This window comes from Panulirus ornatus, chromosome 11, assembly GCF_036320965.1.
Source record: "Panulirus ornatus isolate Po-2019 chromosome 11, ASM3632096v1, whole genome shotgun sequence".
NCBI lineage: Eukaryota > Metazoa > Arthropoda > Malacostraca > Decapoda > Palinuridae > Panulirus > Panulirus ornatus.
In genome coordinates, this window is record NC_092234.1 from 37,284,837 (window position 1) to 37,304,483 (window position 19,647).

A 19,647-nucleotide genomic window follows, 5' to 3' on the forward strand; every position below is an offset into this window, starting at 1 on the left:
AGACGAAAGAAATGGCCCAACCCACCCCCATACACATGTATATACATACATGTCCACACATGCAAATATACATACCTATACATCTCAATGTACACATATATATACACACACAGACATATACATATATACACATGTATATGTGTACATAATTCATACTGTCTTCCTTTATTTATTCCCATCGCCACCTTGCCACTCATGGAATAACATCCCCCTCCCCCCTCATGTGTGCAAGGTAGCGCTAGGAAAAGACAACAAAGGCCCCATTCGTTCACACTCAGTCTCTAGCTGTCATGTAATAATGCACCAAAACCACAGCTCCCTTTCCACGTCCAGGCCCCACAGAACTTTCCATGGTTTACCCCAGACGCTTCACATGCTCTCTCATCCACAACAGACTGCATACTTGCCCCTCTTTCCAAAACTCTTGCATTCACCTCCCTAACAACCCCATCCATATATATATATATTATTATATTATTTTTTATTATACTTTGTCGCTGTCTCCTGCGTTTGCGAGGTAGCGCAAGGAAACAGACGAAAGAAATGGCCCAACCCACCCCCATACACATGTATATACATATGTCCACACACGCAAATATACATACCTACACAGCTTTCCATGGTTTACCCCAGACGCTTCACATGCCCTGATTCAATCCACTGACAGCACGTCAACCCCGGTATACCACATTGATCCAATTCACTCTATTCCTTGCCCGCCTTTCACCCTCCTGCATGTTCAGGCCCCGATCACTCAAAATCTTTTTCACTCCATCTTTCCACCTCCAATTTGGTCTCCCTCTTCTCCTCGTTCCCTCCACCTCCGACACATATATCCTCTTGGTCAGTCTTTCCTCACTCATTCTCTCCATGTGCCCAAACCATTTCAAAACACCCTCTTCTGCTCTCTCAACCACGCTCTTTTTATTTCCACACATCTCTCTTACCCTTACATTACTTACTTGATCAAACCACCTCACACCACATATTGTCCTCAAACATCTCATTTCCAGCACATCCACCCTCCTGCGCACAACTCTATCCATAGCCCACACCTCGCAACCATACAACATTGTTGGAACCACTATTCCTTCAAACATACCCATTTTTCACTCCATCCTTCCATCATTATCTTGATCTTCCCTTTCCCCTTGCTCCCTCCATTTGTCATATGTATCCTCTTAGTATCTCCACTTATCTTCTCCATATGTCCAAACCATACCACCAAACCTTGATCATCCCTCAGTCATAGTCTGCCTACTACCATGGCTTTCTCATCGTACCCTCTCATGCCTTGCTTCCGCTTCCATGGTTCCATCCACTGCTAAATCCACTCCCACATATCTAGAACACTTCACTTCCTTAAGTTTTCTCCATTCAAACTTGCCTCCCAATTTACTTGTCCCTCAACCCTACTGAACCTAATATCCTTGCTCTTATTCACATTTACTCTCAGCTTTCTTCTTTCACACTCTTTACCAAATTCAGTCACCAACATCTGCAGTTTCGTACCCGAATCAGCCACCAGCGCTGTATCATCAACGAACAACAACTGACTCCCTTCCCAAGCCCTCTCATCCACAACAGACTGTATACTTTCCCATCTCTCCAAAACTCTTGCATTCACCTCCCTAACAACCCAATCCATAAGAAATTAAACACCCATGAAAACATCACGCTCCCCTGCCGCAAACCGACATTCACTGGGAACCAACCACTTTCCTCTCTTCCTATTTGTACACATGCCTTTCATCCTTGATAAAAACTTTTCACTGTTTTTAGCAACTTATCTCCCACACCATATACTCTTAATACCTTCCACAAAGCATCTTTATCATCTCTATCATATGCCTTTTCCAGATCTATAAATGCTACAGACAAATCCATCTGTTTTTCAAAGCAACCACCTGATCCACACATCCTCAGCGACTTTTGAAACCATGCTGCTCTTACCCAATCTGATACTCTGTACATACCTTTACCCTTTCAATCAATACCCTCTTATATAATTTCCCAGGAATACTCAACAAACTTATACCTCTGTAATTTGAACACACCTTTATCCCCTTTGCCTTTGTACAATGGCACTATGTATGCATTCTGCCAATCCTCAAGCACTTCACCATGATCCATACATACATTGAATATCTTCACCAACCAGTCAACAAGTCATCCTTTTTTTTTTTTTAATAAATTCCATTGCAGTACCATCCCAACCTGCCGCCTTGCCGGCTTTCATCTTCTGCAAAGCTTTCACCACCTCTTCTCTGTTTACCAAACCATATATATATATATATATATATATATATATATATATATATATATATATATATATATATATATATATATGGTGTGGGAGGCAAGTTGTTAGAAGCAGTGAAAAGTTTTTGTCGAGGATGTAAGGCATGTGTACGTGTAGGAAAAGAGGAAAGTGATTGGCTCTCAGTGAATGTAGGTTTGCGGCAGGGGTGTGTGATGTCTCCATGGTTGTTTAATTTGTTTATGGATGGGGTTGTTAGGGAGGTGAATGCAAGAGTTTTGGAAAGAGGGGCAAGTATGAAGTCTGTTGTGGATGAGAGAGCTTGGGAAGTGAGTCAGTTGTTGTTCGCTGATGATACAGTGCTGGTGGCTGATTCATGTGAGAAACTGCAGAAGCTGGTGACTGAGTTTGGTAAAGTGTGTGAAAGAAGAAAGTTAAGAGTAAATGTGAATAAGAGCAAGGCTATTAGGTACAGTAGGGTTGAGGGTCAAGTCAATTGGGAGGTAAGTTTGAATGGAGCAAAACTTGAGGAAGTAAAGTGTTTTAGATATCTGGGAGTGGATCTGGCAGCGGATGGAACCATGGAAGCGGAAGTGGATCATAGGGTGGGGGAGGGGGCAAAAATCCTGGGAGCCTTGAAGAATGTGTGGAGGTCGAGAACATTATCTCGGAAAGCTAAAATGGGTATGTTTGAAGGAATAGTGGTTCCAACAATGTTGTATGGTTGCGAGGCGTGAGCTATGGATAGAGTTGTGCGCAGGAGGATGGATGTGCTGGAAATGAGATGTTTAAGGACAATGTGTGGTGTGAGGTGGTTTGATCGAGTAAGTAACGTAAGGGTAAAAGAGATGTGTGGAAATAAAAAGAGCATGGTTGAGAGAGCAGAAGAGGGTGTTTTGAAATGGTTTGGGCACATGGAGAGAATGAGTGAGGAAAGATTAACCAAGAGGATATATGTGTCGGAGGTGGAGGGAACGAGGAGAAGTGGGAGACCAAATTGGAAGTGGAAAGATGGAGTGAAAAAGATTTTGTGTGATCGGGGCCTGAACATGCAGGAGGGTGAAAGGAGGGCAAGGAATAGAGTGAATTGGATCGATGTGGTATACCGGGGTTGACGTGCTGTCAGTGGATTGAATCAGGGCATGTGAAGCGTCTGGGGTAAACCATGGAAAGCTGTGTAGGTATGTATATTTGCGTGTGTGGACGTATGTATATACATGTGTATGGGGGTGGGTTGAGCCATTTCTTTCGTCTGTTTCCTTGCGCTACCTCGCAAATGCGGGAGACAGCGACAAAGCAAAAAAAAAAAAAAAAATATATATATATATATATATATATATATATATATATATATATATATATATATATATATATATATTTTCACCATTCCCCACATAAGCGAGGTAGTGTTAAGAACAGAGCACTGAGCCTAAGAGGGAATATCCTCACTTGGCCCTCTTCTCTGTTCCTTCTTTTGGAAGATGAAAAAAAAGAAAGAAAAAAAACAGGAGGGGAGGATTTCCAGCCATCCGCTCTCTCCCATTTTAGTTGCCTTCTACGACACACAGGGAATACGTGGGAAGTATTCTTTCTCCCCTGCTTCCAGGGATAACTGCAGGAGTTGGTGATTGAGTTTTGTAAGGTGTGTAAAAGAAGAAAGCAGAGAGTAAATGTGAATAAGATCAAGGTTATTAGGTTCAGTAGGATTGAGGGACAAGTTAATTTGGAGGTAAGTTTAATTGGAGAAAAACTGGAAGAAGTGAAGTGCTTCAGATATCTGGGAGTGGACTTAGCTGTGGATGGTACCATGGAAATGGGAGTGAATCACAGGCTGGGGGAGGGGGCGAAGGTTCTGGGAGCATTGAAGAATGTGTGGAAGGCAAGAACATTATCTCGGAGAGCAAAAATGGGTATGTTTGAAGGAATAGTGGTTCCAACAATGTTATACAGTTGTGAGGCATGGGCTGTAGATAGGGTTGTGCGGAGGAGGGTGGATGTTTTGGAAATTTAATGTTTGAGGACAATATGTGGTGTGAGGTGGTTTGATCGAGTAAGTAATGAAAGGGTAAGAGAGATGTGTGGTAATAAAAAGAGTTTGGTTGAGAGAGCAGAAGACGGTGTATTGAAATGGTTTGGTGACATGGAGAGAAAGAGTGAGGAAAGATTGACAAAGGAGATATATGTGTCAGTGGTGGAGGGAACGATCAGAAGTGGGAGACCAAATTGGAGGTGGAAGTATGGAGTGAAAAAGATTTTGAGCAATCAGGGCCTGAACATACAGGAGGGTGAAAGGCGTGTAAGGAATAGAGTGAATTGGAACGATGTGGTATACCGGGGTCGACGTGCTGTCAATGGATTGAACCAGGGCATGTGAAGCATCTAGGCTAAACCATGGAAAGTTCTGTGGGGCCTGGATGTGGAAAGGGAGCTGTGGTTTCGGTGTATTACACATGACAGCTAGAGACTGAGTGTGAACAAATGTGGCCTTTTTTTTGTCTGTTTCTGGCTCTGTCTCGCTTGATGGGGGGGGGGGGGGAATGCTATTTCGTGTGTGGCGGGGTGGCGATTAGAATGGATGAAGGCAGCAAGTATGGATACGTATATGTGTATATACGTATGTCTGTATATGTATTTATACATTGAAATGTATATGTATGTATATCTGTAGGGCCTGGATGTGGAAAGGGAGCTGTGGTTTCGGTGCATTATTACGTGACAGCTAGAGACTGAGTGTGAACGAATGTGGCCTTTGTTGTCTTTTCCTAGCGCTACCTCGCGCACATGAGGGGGGATGGGCTTGTTATTTCATGTGTGGCGGGGTGGCGATGGGAATGAATAAAGGCAGACAGTATGAATTATGTACATGTGTATATATGTATATGTCTGTGTGTGTATATATATGTATACGTTGAGATGTATAGGTATGTATATTTGCATGTGTGGACGTGTATGTATATACATGTTTATGTGGGTGGGTTGGGCCACTCTTTCGTCTGTTTCCTTGCGCTACCTCGCTAACGCGGGAGACAGCGACAAAGCAAAATAAATGAATATGATAAATAATAATGTGCGTGTGTGGGAGTTTATGTATATATGTGTATGTGGTTGAGAACCTTCACCGTGAAGAGATATATGCAACAAATCACCATTTTCTAGTGGTAATTTGTTGCATATATATATATATATATATATATATATATATATATATATATATATATATATATATATATATATATATATTGAGACCTGCGAATCATTTAAATTTTTTGGAAGTGAATCACGAATTAAATCATCCCTACAAGAAGCGTCATACGACATTTTACGGTACGATACCGTGAAATTGTTTACCAGAAGTAATGAAGAATCGAAAATATTTACTCGATACCGAATCGAATCGAATCTAATTCTCTCTTATATCCGATTTTTGAAATCAAATCGAATCTCGAAGCTTCGCACAGATCTCATTTATACCCATACACACACATATATATATATATACGATGAGCATTTTTGTGAGCAACTTTCAAACAGTGAGACATTTCATGAAAGCTTCGAGACTTAAGGGTACAATATGTTGTTTACATTTGTGTAGATGGACACTTAGTAGGTCAGCCGTTGGTGTACGCTGAACAGTGATACTGGTGAATAAGTGAAAAAATGTGTTTTGTGTATCATTCAGGGAGAACTTCGTCTGAGTATTCAACTGATGACTACAAAGGATATGGATGACGTAATATGTATAAACCAACACCAGGAGACTGGACGAAAGTGACTTCCCAGACGACGGTGTCCTCACGGTTTTTTTAAGCAGTTTGGTGACCACTGCGGCATGGTAAGTGTTATGATTGATTTATATGGAGGTGCTAATTGCTGTTTTGATTGTATAAATATGTTCACAACAGTGATGCAGTAGGTTATGAAATTGACATGTATATGGAATTGCTAAAACTACTCAATGTTTGCAAGGGTATTCTTGCTCTTGGTACATAAAAAAAAGACAAGATAAATCCCAAAATTAGGCGACAACATAAACTATGTATATGTTAGATTTGCATGTGAGAATGTGGAAGTGATGAAGCATAATTACCAATCTTTGTTTACTTTGGATCTCTTTGCTGAATGTACTATGTGATTTTTGTTGTTTGTGTTTAGTAAACTGGTCGAGTAATTTTAATTACTTTAAGAAAAGTGAATGTCTACAGAAAGTGCCATAATGATTTGGAAATGTATGCTGTCATTGTAAATCAAAGGTTCCACAACCTTATTTTTCCCATATGCTTCTTGGAATTTTGTGAATGTTGCCGGTTGAACTCCGTCCAGAAAATGTGTACGGTTGGCAAGGTTGAGATGGTGACCAAATTTGTTGTGACTATTTTGTAAAAACGAAAGTATGTGGTTACGGGAGAGACTCAGGTGAAAGATGAATTATCTAGATATAAGCTTTTCATTGGCTGTATAATCTGGTTCATTTTTTCCTTATATCTGAATCAAAAATGCTCTTTTGCACTTCTGGTTGTTCATGTTTCATTTCTGTGAACTGAACCTCTGTTGATGAATTTTGCGTGATTCTCGTGTGCAATAGCTACCACATACCAATGATTACTTTCCAGTGATATTGCTGACCAAGGTATAAAGGTTGTGGATCCCTGGTCTGAGTAGATCAAAATTATCGTAGGTATGTAAAGGTCATAGTCGTCGCTAGGATTATAATGAGGTCAGATCTGGCCTACCAGTAACTTATTTTTCAGTGGTATAAATGAATCTAACCAAGTAGCTTTGATTGAAGTGAAATGTAGACTTGGAATAAAAAGAATAACGTTTCAGTAGATTAGGTAACATTAATGATACGTTTGAAGTCTAAGGAATTTATAGCCATCTTGTTAGTATCTTATAGAATAGTATAGAAAGGGAAATCTAACCTACCGGTGACTGAGCTATTCAAGGAAATTTTCATATTTATATACTTGTAGTAGATTAAAATGGAATATATATATATATATATATCACATACATACCTCCAACAGCCAGGATCGAACCCGGGACCACTGAGCCACAGGCGGGAATGCTACCGCTAGGCTACAGAACCATAACCTAGCGGTAACATTCTCGCCTGTGGCACATGGGTCCCGAGTTCGATCCTGGCTGTTGGAGGTTTGTATGTTCTATGAAGGTGCGCGTTCATATGCACTTTATTCATATATATATATATATATATATATATATATATATATATATATATATATATATATATATATATATATATATATTATACTTAATCGCCGTCTCCCGCGTCAGCGAGGTAGCGCAAGGAAACAGACAAAGAATGGCCCAACTCACCCACAAACACACACAGCACACACACACACACACACACACACACACACACATATATATATATATATATATATATATATATATATATATATATATATATATATATATATATATATATATAAACGCCCACACGCACATGTACATACCTATACATTTCAACATATACATACACAGACATATGCATATATACACATGCACATATTCATACTTGCTGCATTCATCCAATATCGTCGCCACCCCGCCACACATGAAATAGCATCTCTCTCTCTCTCTCTCTCTCTCTCTCTCTCTCTCTCTCTCTCTCTCTCTCTCTCTCTCTCTCTCTCTCTCCGGCGAGGTAGCGCTAGGAAAAGACAAAAAGGCCACATTCGTTCACACTCAGCCTCTATTTGTCATGTGTCATGCACCGAAACAACTGCTCCCTTTCCACATCTAGGCTTCACAGACCTTTCCATGGTTTACCCCAGACGTTTCACATGCCCTGGTTCAATCCATTGACAGCACGTCGACCCCGGTATACCACATCGTTCCAATTCACTCTATCCCTTGCATGCCTTTCACCCTCCTGTATGTTCAGGCCCCGATCACTCGAAATCTTTTTCACTTTTCAGTAAGAATTCCGGATCAGTATCATGAATCAAACAGTTTGAATTATTAGAACATGGAAATATCCACAAATTGCGTTATTGGTTTAATGATGAGTGTCTTGGATAATTTAAAGTATATACCCGAAGGTCCACAATTATAAACCAGGGACCAAATTCGGTTAGGAGTTAGTTCCATTTTTTCTGATTGTTTCCGAAAATTTACGTTAACTTTCATTTATGTTAATCAAATGTAGATCAGGTAAGGTAAGTTTTGCTTATCACTCAATGATATGTTTAGGTTGCTAAATTCATACGGGAATGCAGTCTTAGGATCATTTGCTTTAACTAACTGCAAATGTGAATAAAGATATGAATGCTGCATAAGTCATTTTAAAGGTACATGGGATCGAATGTAATAATGCTTAGAAAGACTGCTTCATTACTCGAAAGTATAATGTACTGGAAGAGGAACGTTATCCCACCTGATTTAGAAGACCCTTGTTGACGGAGTGGCTGCAGAAGCTGTGGTCGTTTGACTCTGGAGGGAGTGACGGGCGAGGCCACAGGCCGGCGACGCCTGTTTCCCCAGCGCGTGCTGCCTCGGTTATGCGTCCTGGTTGGGATCCTTGCTGGTGATGCTTGAGGTCGGCTATCCAGTCTGATGGTATCGTGCTTGGATTGTGTTACCGGAACACTAGCCGAAGAGGTGTCTTCCGTGGTAGCCTGGGAACTAGGGTCGTAGGGCGGAGCAACAGCCTCTGGTTTGACTTCTGGAATTGCAGGCACTCTGGGTCTAGCTGTTGCTTGTATTAAGTCGGACACACTGGGCTCAGTACTGTGTGAAAGGATTGGAGCTTCTGTAGCTGAGGTTATCGGTGGCGGCTCGGTTATCTTGGGCACTTTCATGGTTCTCTGACGGACGATGCGATATCCCTTGGCGTCTGCGACATAGTCGTAGAGACGCAGAAGGCCGTTAGCGTCCACCCAACCGTACGAACCAAATACAGTCCCGTCGTCCAGCCGCTTCTCCTTCCTGAATTGTCCACTGTAGGTCTGGAACCTGTCGGGTGAAATGGTATGGTTAGTGGGGTATGGTGGAACCAACGTAATATGTGCTGCTCTAGGTAGGAAAGGGAAAGACACTGCTTAGATCTTTCAGAAGCTAGATGGTGATATTAAGCATGACTTGAGTAAATGTTACTGCCATACACCATCTCTTTCTCCAAAGCAAACAAATTCATGTTACATCTGGAATGAAGAAAGGGTCACTTAAAAGCTTTGCGTCATATGATTCATGGAAAATATAGTTGGTTTAGGAGCGCTCAAAGTGTGGCGCTCCATTGCCTTTGGCAAAAGTCTAGAACAGTTACGCCACTTTCATCGGTTTGATATCGTTTTCCTTGTTGCTACTGTAAGGGATGATGTAACTGTAGGATTGTGCTGTACTACCCTTGGTAATTATCTCGATATTGATAACTTGTTAGTGGTAGGGTCATGAGAGACGAGAAAAATGGGGGGTTAGTACCATAGATTTGTAAAATATGGAAAGCAAATGATATGCACTTTAAGATTAACAACTTAATTTGTGAAGATTTTGATATTACGTATTCTTACGAAAAATGTACAGTACTCTACTGATGTGCAGTATGGTCTTCCTTTGGTTAGCAATGTAAACAATTTCGCTCCATAAAGAGGTATAAGAATTGGACCCTGCGTAGGACGGATATCATAAGCATTGAGTCATAAATCAAATTAGACTAATGAACTTGACCAACATATTTGTAAAACTCAGATTAATCCGGATTCCAACGTTACGAGGCATGGCGGCATTCACTGTACTGGCAAGTCTTATTCGCGTTCTATATTGATATGAGCTGACTAAAGCTCTATTGAATCCGAACAAGCGCCAGGTGAGTGTTTTTGGTCAGTCGCCTGCAGGACAGTCTTTTCTTTATGTACGCGAGCTACGCGCACCTTAGTAAATAACCTTGGGACACCGTATCCCTCCTGGTCGTTTATTGTTTGTAAAATTTCAACGAAAGTGTTACGAATGATTCACTTAAACTGTCTAATGTTGATTTTGATTTCTTTATCCTACAGTTTCCCTCCACTTCAGAGTCCTACCCATTTTACGAAAACTTAAAATTGCTGAAGTTCCTGGTGCTACATGTAATGTCCACATCCTCTATCATATCTTCACATTGTATCGATGCATTCCTGAAAATTTCGTTTATTTCCATCATTTAGAAAGGCGGTAAACACATGTTGATTTGTTGCATTAATCAGTAATCCCTTGATAAGTGCTACAACCTGTTTTATGATAGGAAATATAGATTTATTTTCATTTAAATGAATATGTGCCGGTCCTGTACATCAGCTGTATTCAGTTTTATGGGAATTTTCATGTTATTGATATGATTTAACATCGAAATAATTTTAGAATCTCAGTTATTTAAGAGTGTGTTCTTGCGCACAGTTTTGTTCTCAGCACTTCATCGTTATTTTGGTGATTTCACACACCCTTGACCAGGTTCTGGATACGCTGTCTGTGCACAGCCAATGGACGATAGACAGTTGGTGGGTGTGTATGACCTTATAATTATCTCGAACTCATGGAGGAGGTGTTCAGGAGTCTTTGAATGAGGCCTGTGACTGGACATCTGTTACTTTAACCCAGGCAGTCGATGGGCCTAAATCCCAGATACCCAACCACCCATCCTCCCGCGGCAACGCAAACGCAGTAATTTTTCCACTCTTCTTAGAGTAGCAGTTCACCTTTGTCTTACACCCTTATATTGCGGCCGTGTTGCCCGCGTTTCTGTAACCTTCTTTCAGCCTAACATTCCTGAATAGCAAGACATACTCTTCACGTTACAGTTAGTCATGTATGAAGTGTGGGTGAGCCTGGAAGCACTGGGCGGACGTATGTAGACTCGTTGAGTCTAAGTTGTCAGTGAAACTCGCACAGTGAAACTCCCAATAATTTTGATACGAGTAGTCATAATGAGCTGATGATAACGATGCTGGTTCAGATGTTCATATATGATATAGTCAGGGCAACGTGTGCAGCAGGTATATTGTATCTTATTAAGTGTGGTAATTGAGAGGTGCTTCATTGCTGAATGCAGTCCTACAGGAAGTTAGTGTATCTCCCACGAACGCTTTGACTGTCACGTATATAATAAGGCAAAATTGATACGTGATTTAGTTATATAACGGCTTACATAGATGTTTTTCTCTTGTTGGCCTTGGTGACATTAACGATGGTCGCTCTATTATTTTTAGAAATGGAAAGTATTGGGTAAATGTTAAGGATGAATCCATGAATAAGTCACGAATGTTTCGTACTTACAATTGTACTGTTTATATATATATATATATATATATATATATATATATATATATATATATATATATATATATATATATATATATATATATATATATATAGCATTCTGTGATACTGTGATCCCGTAAGAGGTTAAAAGTCATTCCAGAGAAGCTTGGGACATTCACCCCGTAGAGGACGACTGTTCGACCCGTGGATATGATGGCCCGGCCTTTGACCTGTGGGTGGAGCCGTTGTCCTCTTTCTCATTGGGCCTCCCTTTATGATCAAGGGTCTTATCCCCGTAATCAAGGGTCTTATCCTCGTACTAAGGGTCATCCCCTCGTACTCAAGGGTCGTACTCTTGTACCCAAGAGGCTTAAGTTCAAATGATCCCGTTGAGCAGAGTAGTGTTGTGTTTGTGTGGTGTCTCGTGGAGTGTAAGGGGTGATCTAGCCGGATATAGTAGCCTTTTGACGGAGCTGCGGCGGAGGACTTCGGAACTTTCCTCACACGGTGGGCAGCCGTGAAGGACGTTAGGTTAGGTTAGCTCGAGTGAATGTGAGTTCTTCGAAAAGTGATATGTTCAGGCGGGTCACTACGACATCCAGATTCCTCTGCCGGTCTTGTTTCCTGCAGGTCCGCTCTGCCGTGTGACCGGCCCATTGAATGGATGTATTCAAGATTCTTTTCCTCCGCGAGCTGGAACTGACTTTTTGCTGTACTGAACCTGAGTGACCACTTGCCCGGCCAGTCTTGCAGGATAGACATGCCTGCCTTGATTCACCAAGGCGAACCGCTATATCGACACTGTACATTAGGCATTTCCAGCGAGCGGGAGTTCTTCAGTTACGTAATGATAAGTCTCGGAGATGAGTTCACTGGAACGAATGGCACATGGCTGTAACCACTGATAATTGCCGGAACGCATGTAGTTACATTCCTCTGAACCTTCGCTCTGTGTTTACTTGAAACTGAAATTACTACATTCAGTCTGCGACTCAACCTTTAAGTTTGAAAATTCATCTTTCTCATTCAACACCTATAAGTTTAGGGAAAAAAAAATAAAATTGAAACCTGTCGTGTCGGCTTTCAAAAATCCATATTGAATACTTAAACATCACCCTCGTCTATTTTCATTTTCGTTTACGTTGGGGAGGTCAAGGTAGGAATGTGGTGTCGACAACTTCCCTTTCACAAACCCTTGGGGGGGGGGGGGGGGGGTTGAGGTGGCACAGTGGGGTGAGGCATGAGTCACAGAGTAGCATGAGTCCCAGTAGAGAACCCGTCCTGCCTGCCTGACACTGTGGTGGTGGTGGTGAGGGCCTACAGTTCAGGTGACGACACACCACTGTGAGCCACAACCATAGTGAGTTTGTATGTGGTCGTAGAATTATCTTCAGCAACACCTGAAGGTGTTGAATATTTTTCGGTTGGTGGATGTAGCTTACGTTGACGGCCTTAAGACCCTGGCAGTTGATAAGCACAAACAACCAACCAACCATCAACCTCAGCGAGGATGGGTCACCCGAACACGTTGTTACGTTGTCAGGGTCGTCAGGCCTCAGTCAGACTGTCTCATGGGGCGCTGTACTGGGGTCGTCCAAGGTGTCTGGTTCACGGTTAGTCACAAACGCAGCTCAGTGCTTCTGTTTAGATAGTAACGGATTACTTGCAACATTAGGGAGGCTTTACCAAATTTTTCCCTTGTTTTTTTTAGTCCATATTGATTTGATGTGATTTTTCTTTATCTTGATACATTTCCTATTACGTCAGTAACCCCTGCATAAACATTAGTTCTTGGACGAGACGTGAGTGAAGCGCTTGAACCAGCGGCACGTCTGGCTCTGGTAGGGCAGGGCAGGGCAGGGTCGGCTGGTAGGGTCATCTCGTGGCGATGCCCTCGCTTCATGTATCATCTTTTAAGGACGATGTCGTGGTAGCCTTGCAGGGTGATGTATCAAGATTCACGGCCTGTTTTGGAGTCGGGTTTTGGCCAGGTGGGACGAGGCTGGGACATTAGAGGCTGGAGGTGCAGGATAGTCAGTCACTGGTGAACTGTACAGGTGCAGTCTCTCTCTCTCTCTCTCTCTCTCTCTCTCTCTCTCTCTCTCTCTCTCTCTCTCTCTCTCTCTCTCTCTCTGACAACAATTAACATAGGTGTAACGCATCGTAAGGTCAACGTAACGACAAAAGTGAAGACGGCTGAAGAGTTCAGAGGTCGGTGGTGGACGTCATACAGTTGTGCTTAGCATGGCTGCTTTGGCCTCGTCTTTGAAGTATCAAGGATGGCAGGAAGGAAGGCCAAGTTATAAGAAGAATGTGATTCAGACGAAAAGACAGGACGGAAGAGGGGAAGAAGGGCTCAACTGTAGACGAAGATACAAAGATAAAGACATAGTCAGTATTCGTTATGTGTGCAACTGCCTATCTGTGCCGTAGCGGGAGGGAGTTGTCCGCTGGTGGGGTCCAACATCTTGAACATTCTCTTATACAACAGTGTTACTTTCCTCATGCTATCTGCAGCGTCTCTGTTCACATTTAGTTTATCCGATTCATTTCTAGTTTCCTGTTATGGCCTCTGGTTGTTCTGTCCTTGCCTCTTTCGAAGAACTCTTCCCTCGTTACGTCATCAATATGATCTCAAAAACAATGTCTGGGATCAGTTCACTCTTTGCACTTGCGTGGTGGGTAATATAAGGACGCACCTTAACTCTGCTCCCTGAATTCTGGTACCATCTTTGTTGCCCCTCTCTGTGCACCATTACTTGCTTGAGATGTTTTATGAGGCGAAATTTGAGAAACATATTCTAGTTTTGGCCTAATTTAGGGTGTGAACAGCTTGCTGAATATTTCCTTATCCATATCCTTGAATGTTTCTCTAATATTCATCAACAAACAGGTTGCCTTTACTGTTCTAATGGTTGACTCTGACGTCAGGTTAGGGTCGACGTCGACTCCCAGTACATTCTCTCACACAGATGCCTGCAGCTTAGCTCCTGCTTGATGATAGTCATATTGAGACCTTATTTCACTGTGATCCGTCCTCATTACTTTACATTACTCGGGTTGAATTTCATCAACCATGTAACAGATCAACTCAGGAATCTGTTAAGGTCTTTTTAAGTTGATGGAATCTTTCCCGTTTTTCGCATACATATTCAGGTGGGAATCCATACCTTCTGGTGAGTCATCCACATAGATCAAGCAGAGTAATGGTCCCACAACAAAACCTTGCGGCACTCCACTGGTCACCTCAACCCATTTCGAGAAGGTTCCTCTAACATGCGTCCTTTTTTTTTTATCTTGAACTAAGATGATCAGACCATCGGAAGAGTTTTTTCCCTCATTTCTGCCTGGTATTCCAGCTTCTTAATCAACCTCTCATGCGATACAGTGTCATATTCTTTCTGGCAGCCCAGAGCAGAGTCAAACGCTTTCTGGCGGTCCAGGTACAAACACTCCACCTTGCTTTCTCTTGTCTAAAACGGAGCACACTCTCTCGTAGAAACCTAAAAGGTTCGTTACACACATCTCATTTTCCATAGAACCACGCTATCTCATGCTTAGGCACTTTCTCATCTGTAGGAAGTCATCCATGCGCTTTCTGATTAACTTTTATGTTATCTTAGACCATTGTCAGGGAAAATGGTCTGTAGGTCAACGCCTCCTCACGGTCGTCATTTCTGTAGACAGGTATGACCTTTTCATTTTCTCCACTCACTCGGCACTTGGTTTTACTCCAACGACATTTTGAGCAGTATTCCATGAGGTTTCTCAAGTGTAACTCCACAATTATTCTGCATATTTAGTGAAATTTCATCAGGACTGCGTCTCGTATGGGTCGAGACCTTGTAGTATTTTGTTAGTCTTTTCTAGATATTTCAATGCTTTCTAAGACCTCCTCCCAGTTCTATCAAACTAGTGTTGTAGCTGTAGTGTGTCTCACTGTGAAAAACAGTTTAACTTGTTATCAAGCTCCATACAAATCCTTAAATACCCCTCTACAAGTCTTCCCTTTGAACCCTTAGCGTGATCAACTGCTCCTTAACTAACAATTTACGCCGGATAAGTTTATGGAAAAGATTGGATTCTCTCCTGCCTTGTGCTCAGTATTTTTTTCAAAGTTTCCTTGTTCTTTTCTTATCCTGGTATACTCGTTCCTTGCTCTCTTATACCTTATAGTTGCTGGCTGGCTGAAGTGTCACCAATATCTTCACCACAGATTATCTTGAAGCTGCTTTGCTTTTTGCCAACTTTTATTAAACAATTCTTCCTTCTTCGTCAACGTTTTCTCAGTATTTGTGGCCAGAGGTGCCCATGTTCCTTAACTGTAAATTTCACGGAACCTTTCACCACAAGGCCCTAGTTCCTGGCTACTAGATTCCATATCTCAATCTCTATTACCATGGAGATTATTCATCTGTGTAGTTTTCTTATCTCTGTTCTTATGCTATCCTCATTTACTTCATGGACAAACTTAAGCAGTACATGATATCTTTTTTCAAATGATGTATCGTATATCATATTCTCAATATGTGAGCAGGTAAGATCTGGTAATAGTGGTTTATCAGCCTCTCTCATTCTAGTCTATTCACTGACACGCTAGTAAGGGAAATTTTCTTGCATACTCTCTTAAAGCTTGTCTCCATGAGAATCCAGATTTGTGCACTCTGTCTCTTTGTATTGAAATTCCCCTTTATCGGTGCTTTACCATCTGTGAGCACATGTTTTACTGCATCATGTTCCATCCTAATAGTTCTTCACTGGCATTATTGTATATTTATTCTGGATCGCTGAAATTCTTTGAAAGGTAAGCGTATATAGTATTAATACCGCAATGCGCTTCTTTCCTACAGTTGCTAATCCTATTATGTATTGCCTGAACGGGCCATCTTTCACCACATCCTAAAACTTATGGCTTTGTCTTATTAAGAGGGCTATTCCTTCCTTCCTCACTATCATGTACCCCTTGCGGGAGAACATGTGAGATCTTATCTCTATAGTAATCTGTTTCCACAACCCACGACGATTTTTTTACGCGATCCTTGAATTCCAGCTCTTTACCATTATCTACCATGCCATCAGAGTTAGTATGCATTACTCTACGTCTACATTACCAACCCCTGACACACCTGAACTATACAGTGTTGGCGGGGGTGATCCACCCTCTTGCCTCATTTGGTATCTCCAGGTTTTTGCCTTCTGATTGTGTTCCTTGCTCTTCTCACTCTCTTGCTTTGATCTTTCACATTTGATGAAAGCCACAGTGAATTCCGCCTGCTTTTTAAGTTCATTAGCCACCCAAAGAACCTCCTTGTTAAATGACTTCAGATGAAACGAAGTCGGAGCTGTTCGTCCCCGTATTATAACCACTGATTATAACTACAATTTTTTGACACATAAACTGCGTCTGAAGGTTCTACAGTCTCTGGTCATCTTTAATGAGCATTCCCTCATTCCTTCCACTTTTGTCTTTATCTGGTGTATGATGTTCCGAACTAGTTATAGCCAGTGATTTACATCTTATCAACATCCTACTTCAATAGCCTGTCTAATTTTGGTGCCACACGCTTTTCAGGTAGATTCTTCAGCGTTGAACTCTCAATCTTTGTGTATCGCTCTCTAAAATCTGCCTTTTGAACTCACAGGGACTGATCTTGTGTGTTCTGTACATTCCTAAACCTCTCATCAAGCATACCATAACCTTCCCTGATCGCTCCATCGTTAACAGTGGATATCATTCCACAGCTTCGCTTCATATCCTGTTTATCTTGGTATGTCTCAAGGTCTCTGTTGTAGTGCATCAGTCGCCATGTTCTGAGTCATTTCAATAGCCCTCAGAATGGTTCTCCGTGTCGTGTTTTCAGTAAATTCTGACCTTTGTGTTATGGGCTTTCCTTTTGCTTGCCAGCCTCTAGGAAATCTACAAAGGATACAATACACATCTCAAAATTTTTGCATTTCCATTACTTTGCCTTTTTTTTTTTCTTTTGGATACATATCTTCTCAATGCCCTCAAGTAATTCGAATCTATATTCACAACCATTAACTATATTTTTGAAATCATCTCGTGACTTTTCATGATGTCTAATTTGATTCCTCAGTCTCATAATTTTTCCTCTAATTGTTTACTTCTGATTTTTTTTTTTTTTGATAATTTTGAGTATCATCTTCAAATGTTTTTGTCTGGTGAATTATGCTTAATTCATCGTCTTGTTATCTCCTGGTGGCTGTAGACACAATTGCCTGGTGCTGATGCTGTCCCTTGTTTGAATCCGTTTCTAAACGCGAATCAGACATTGAAAGAAGCTTATCCTTCCTGCCTTAGTATGTCTTTGATAGCAGACTGCACTTAGACTGGCCCATTGTAAAGTGGCCTTCTTGTAATGATCCCCCAATAATAAGAGTAACGACAATATTGTTTACCGGTACAGAAGGAAGGTCAGACCAGAGATACAGAGTCATCAATTTTCAGGGTTGTCTTATGGTGGTAGATATCATACCATCTTGTGTTGACTCTCATTATGTCTCCTTATGGTAACTCGTAGATACATCCTCCCACCCTTCCCATGTCAGCCGCCCACATCATTGATCACCCGGAGACATTTTCAAGTAAAAACCATCTTTAGAGTTTTTATTTGTTCAAGCTGACATCACTCCTGGATGTTCAATCCGAAGGCTGACATCTTCCCACATCCAAGTGATTTTAAGCTCCTCAGATATTGCCACCGTCATACTTAACTCCTCAGAAATTGACAGTGTCATGCTTGATATCCAAAAGATATATCATTCAGGGATTCCACTCCGCCTCCGCCTCCAGCCTTCACTTGTACTTAATAGACCTGCAGAAGTATAGACCTCCAGAATGTTGAACATAAGCTTCCAGTCCAGGAAGGTCTTCTCTGCAGCTGTGTGTGTGTGTGTGTGTGTGTGTGTGTGTGTGTGTGTGTGTGTGTGTGTGTCTATTTGTTCTTCACGGAAAGGCAGTTTTACACTTGTGGATCCCATCTCATTGAACATTCCCTTTTGTCATACAGCGTTTTTAAATTTCTGTATACTTCGCACATTTACCATATCCTCATGCAGCTTACTTTATTCTTTCACCACTTGTGTACAGTACTATAAAAGTACTTTCTAAAATTTTTTTGTCAAGTTTCTTACTTAATTCCATGTTATGTTCTCTGGTTGTTTTATCCCTAAATCTTTCAAAGAACTGTTCACTGTGTACGTCATCAGTAAGGCTTAAAAACTTAAAGGTCGTTATCAGGGTATTCCCTACTTCTCTCACTGATATGGTGAGCAAATGTAAGGTCTATTAATTCTGGTAATATCTTTGTCGCCCTCCTCTGGACCTTCTCTGTTAGTTCTTTGTTCTTTTTTTTTCCTCTCTTTTAGTGCGGTGACCAAATAGAGAAGCCCATACCAGTTTTTACCTAAGAACAGGCTTTGCACAGCTTGCTGAATTATCTATCTATCTATCTAATATATATATATATATATATATATATATATATATATGTGAAGAATGCTTTCATATTTACCAGCCTATGGCTCTACTATTCTCCTTATGTAGGGCTCTGGCGACAGGCTGGGAACGACGTCGACTCCCAAGCCTCTCTCACAGCTAGATCCTAAACTTATACCATGTTAGATGATACTCACGTTGAGGCCTCTCACTGTATCCCTTCCTCAGTACAATTGCTTGGGTTGAAGTTCACAAACCATATAGGAGACCACCTTTGGAGTTTAAGGTCTCCTTGTAAGTTGAAGGAAACCTCATCACTTTTTACTTTCCTCATGACCTTTACGCCATCAGCTAAGAGATTCAGGTAGGAGTGCATACCCTCTGGCAAATAATTTACATGATACAAGAAGAGCGACCGTTCCAGAACCCTGGGGCACTCCACTAATGACCTCCATCCATTTTGACAAGGCTCTTATGACATGCGATCTTTGTTCCCTTCCACTGTGATGATCTTTCCATCGAGGATGTCTTCTCATTACTCATGCCTTGTTATCCAGTTTTTAATTCAGTTTCCGATGCGGTTCAGTGTCAAATGCTTTCTGGCATTACAGATTAAATCATTGCTCCCAACTTTCTTTTTTATTTTAAACAGAGCTCACTCTCTCATGGA

The 19,647-nt window shown here is 41.4% G+C and overlaps 1 protein-coding gene across 3 annotated transcripts in view; it reads right to left on the minus strand.

Annotated features, from left to right (window-relative positions):
* The window catches only part of LOC139751410 (uncharacterized), a 313,203-nt gene that overhangs the window by 7,961 nt on the left and 285,595 nt on the right, over positions 1–19,647 (minus strand). For all 3 annotated transcript variants that reach the window (XM_071666799.1, XM_071666798.1, XM_071666797.1), the window contains one exon: positions 8,664–9,241. In XM_071666799.1, coding sequence (XP_071522900.1) covers positions 8,664–9,241 — 578 coding nt within the window. The remainder of the gene's footprint in view (positions 1–8,663; positions 9,242–19,647) is intronic.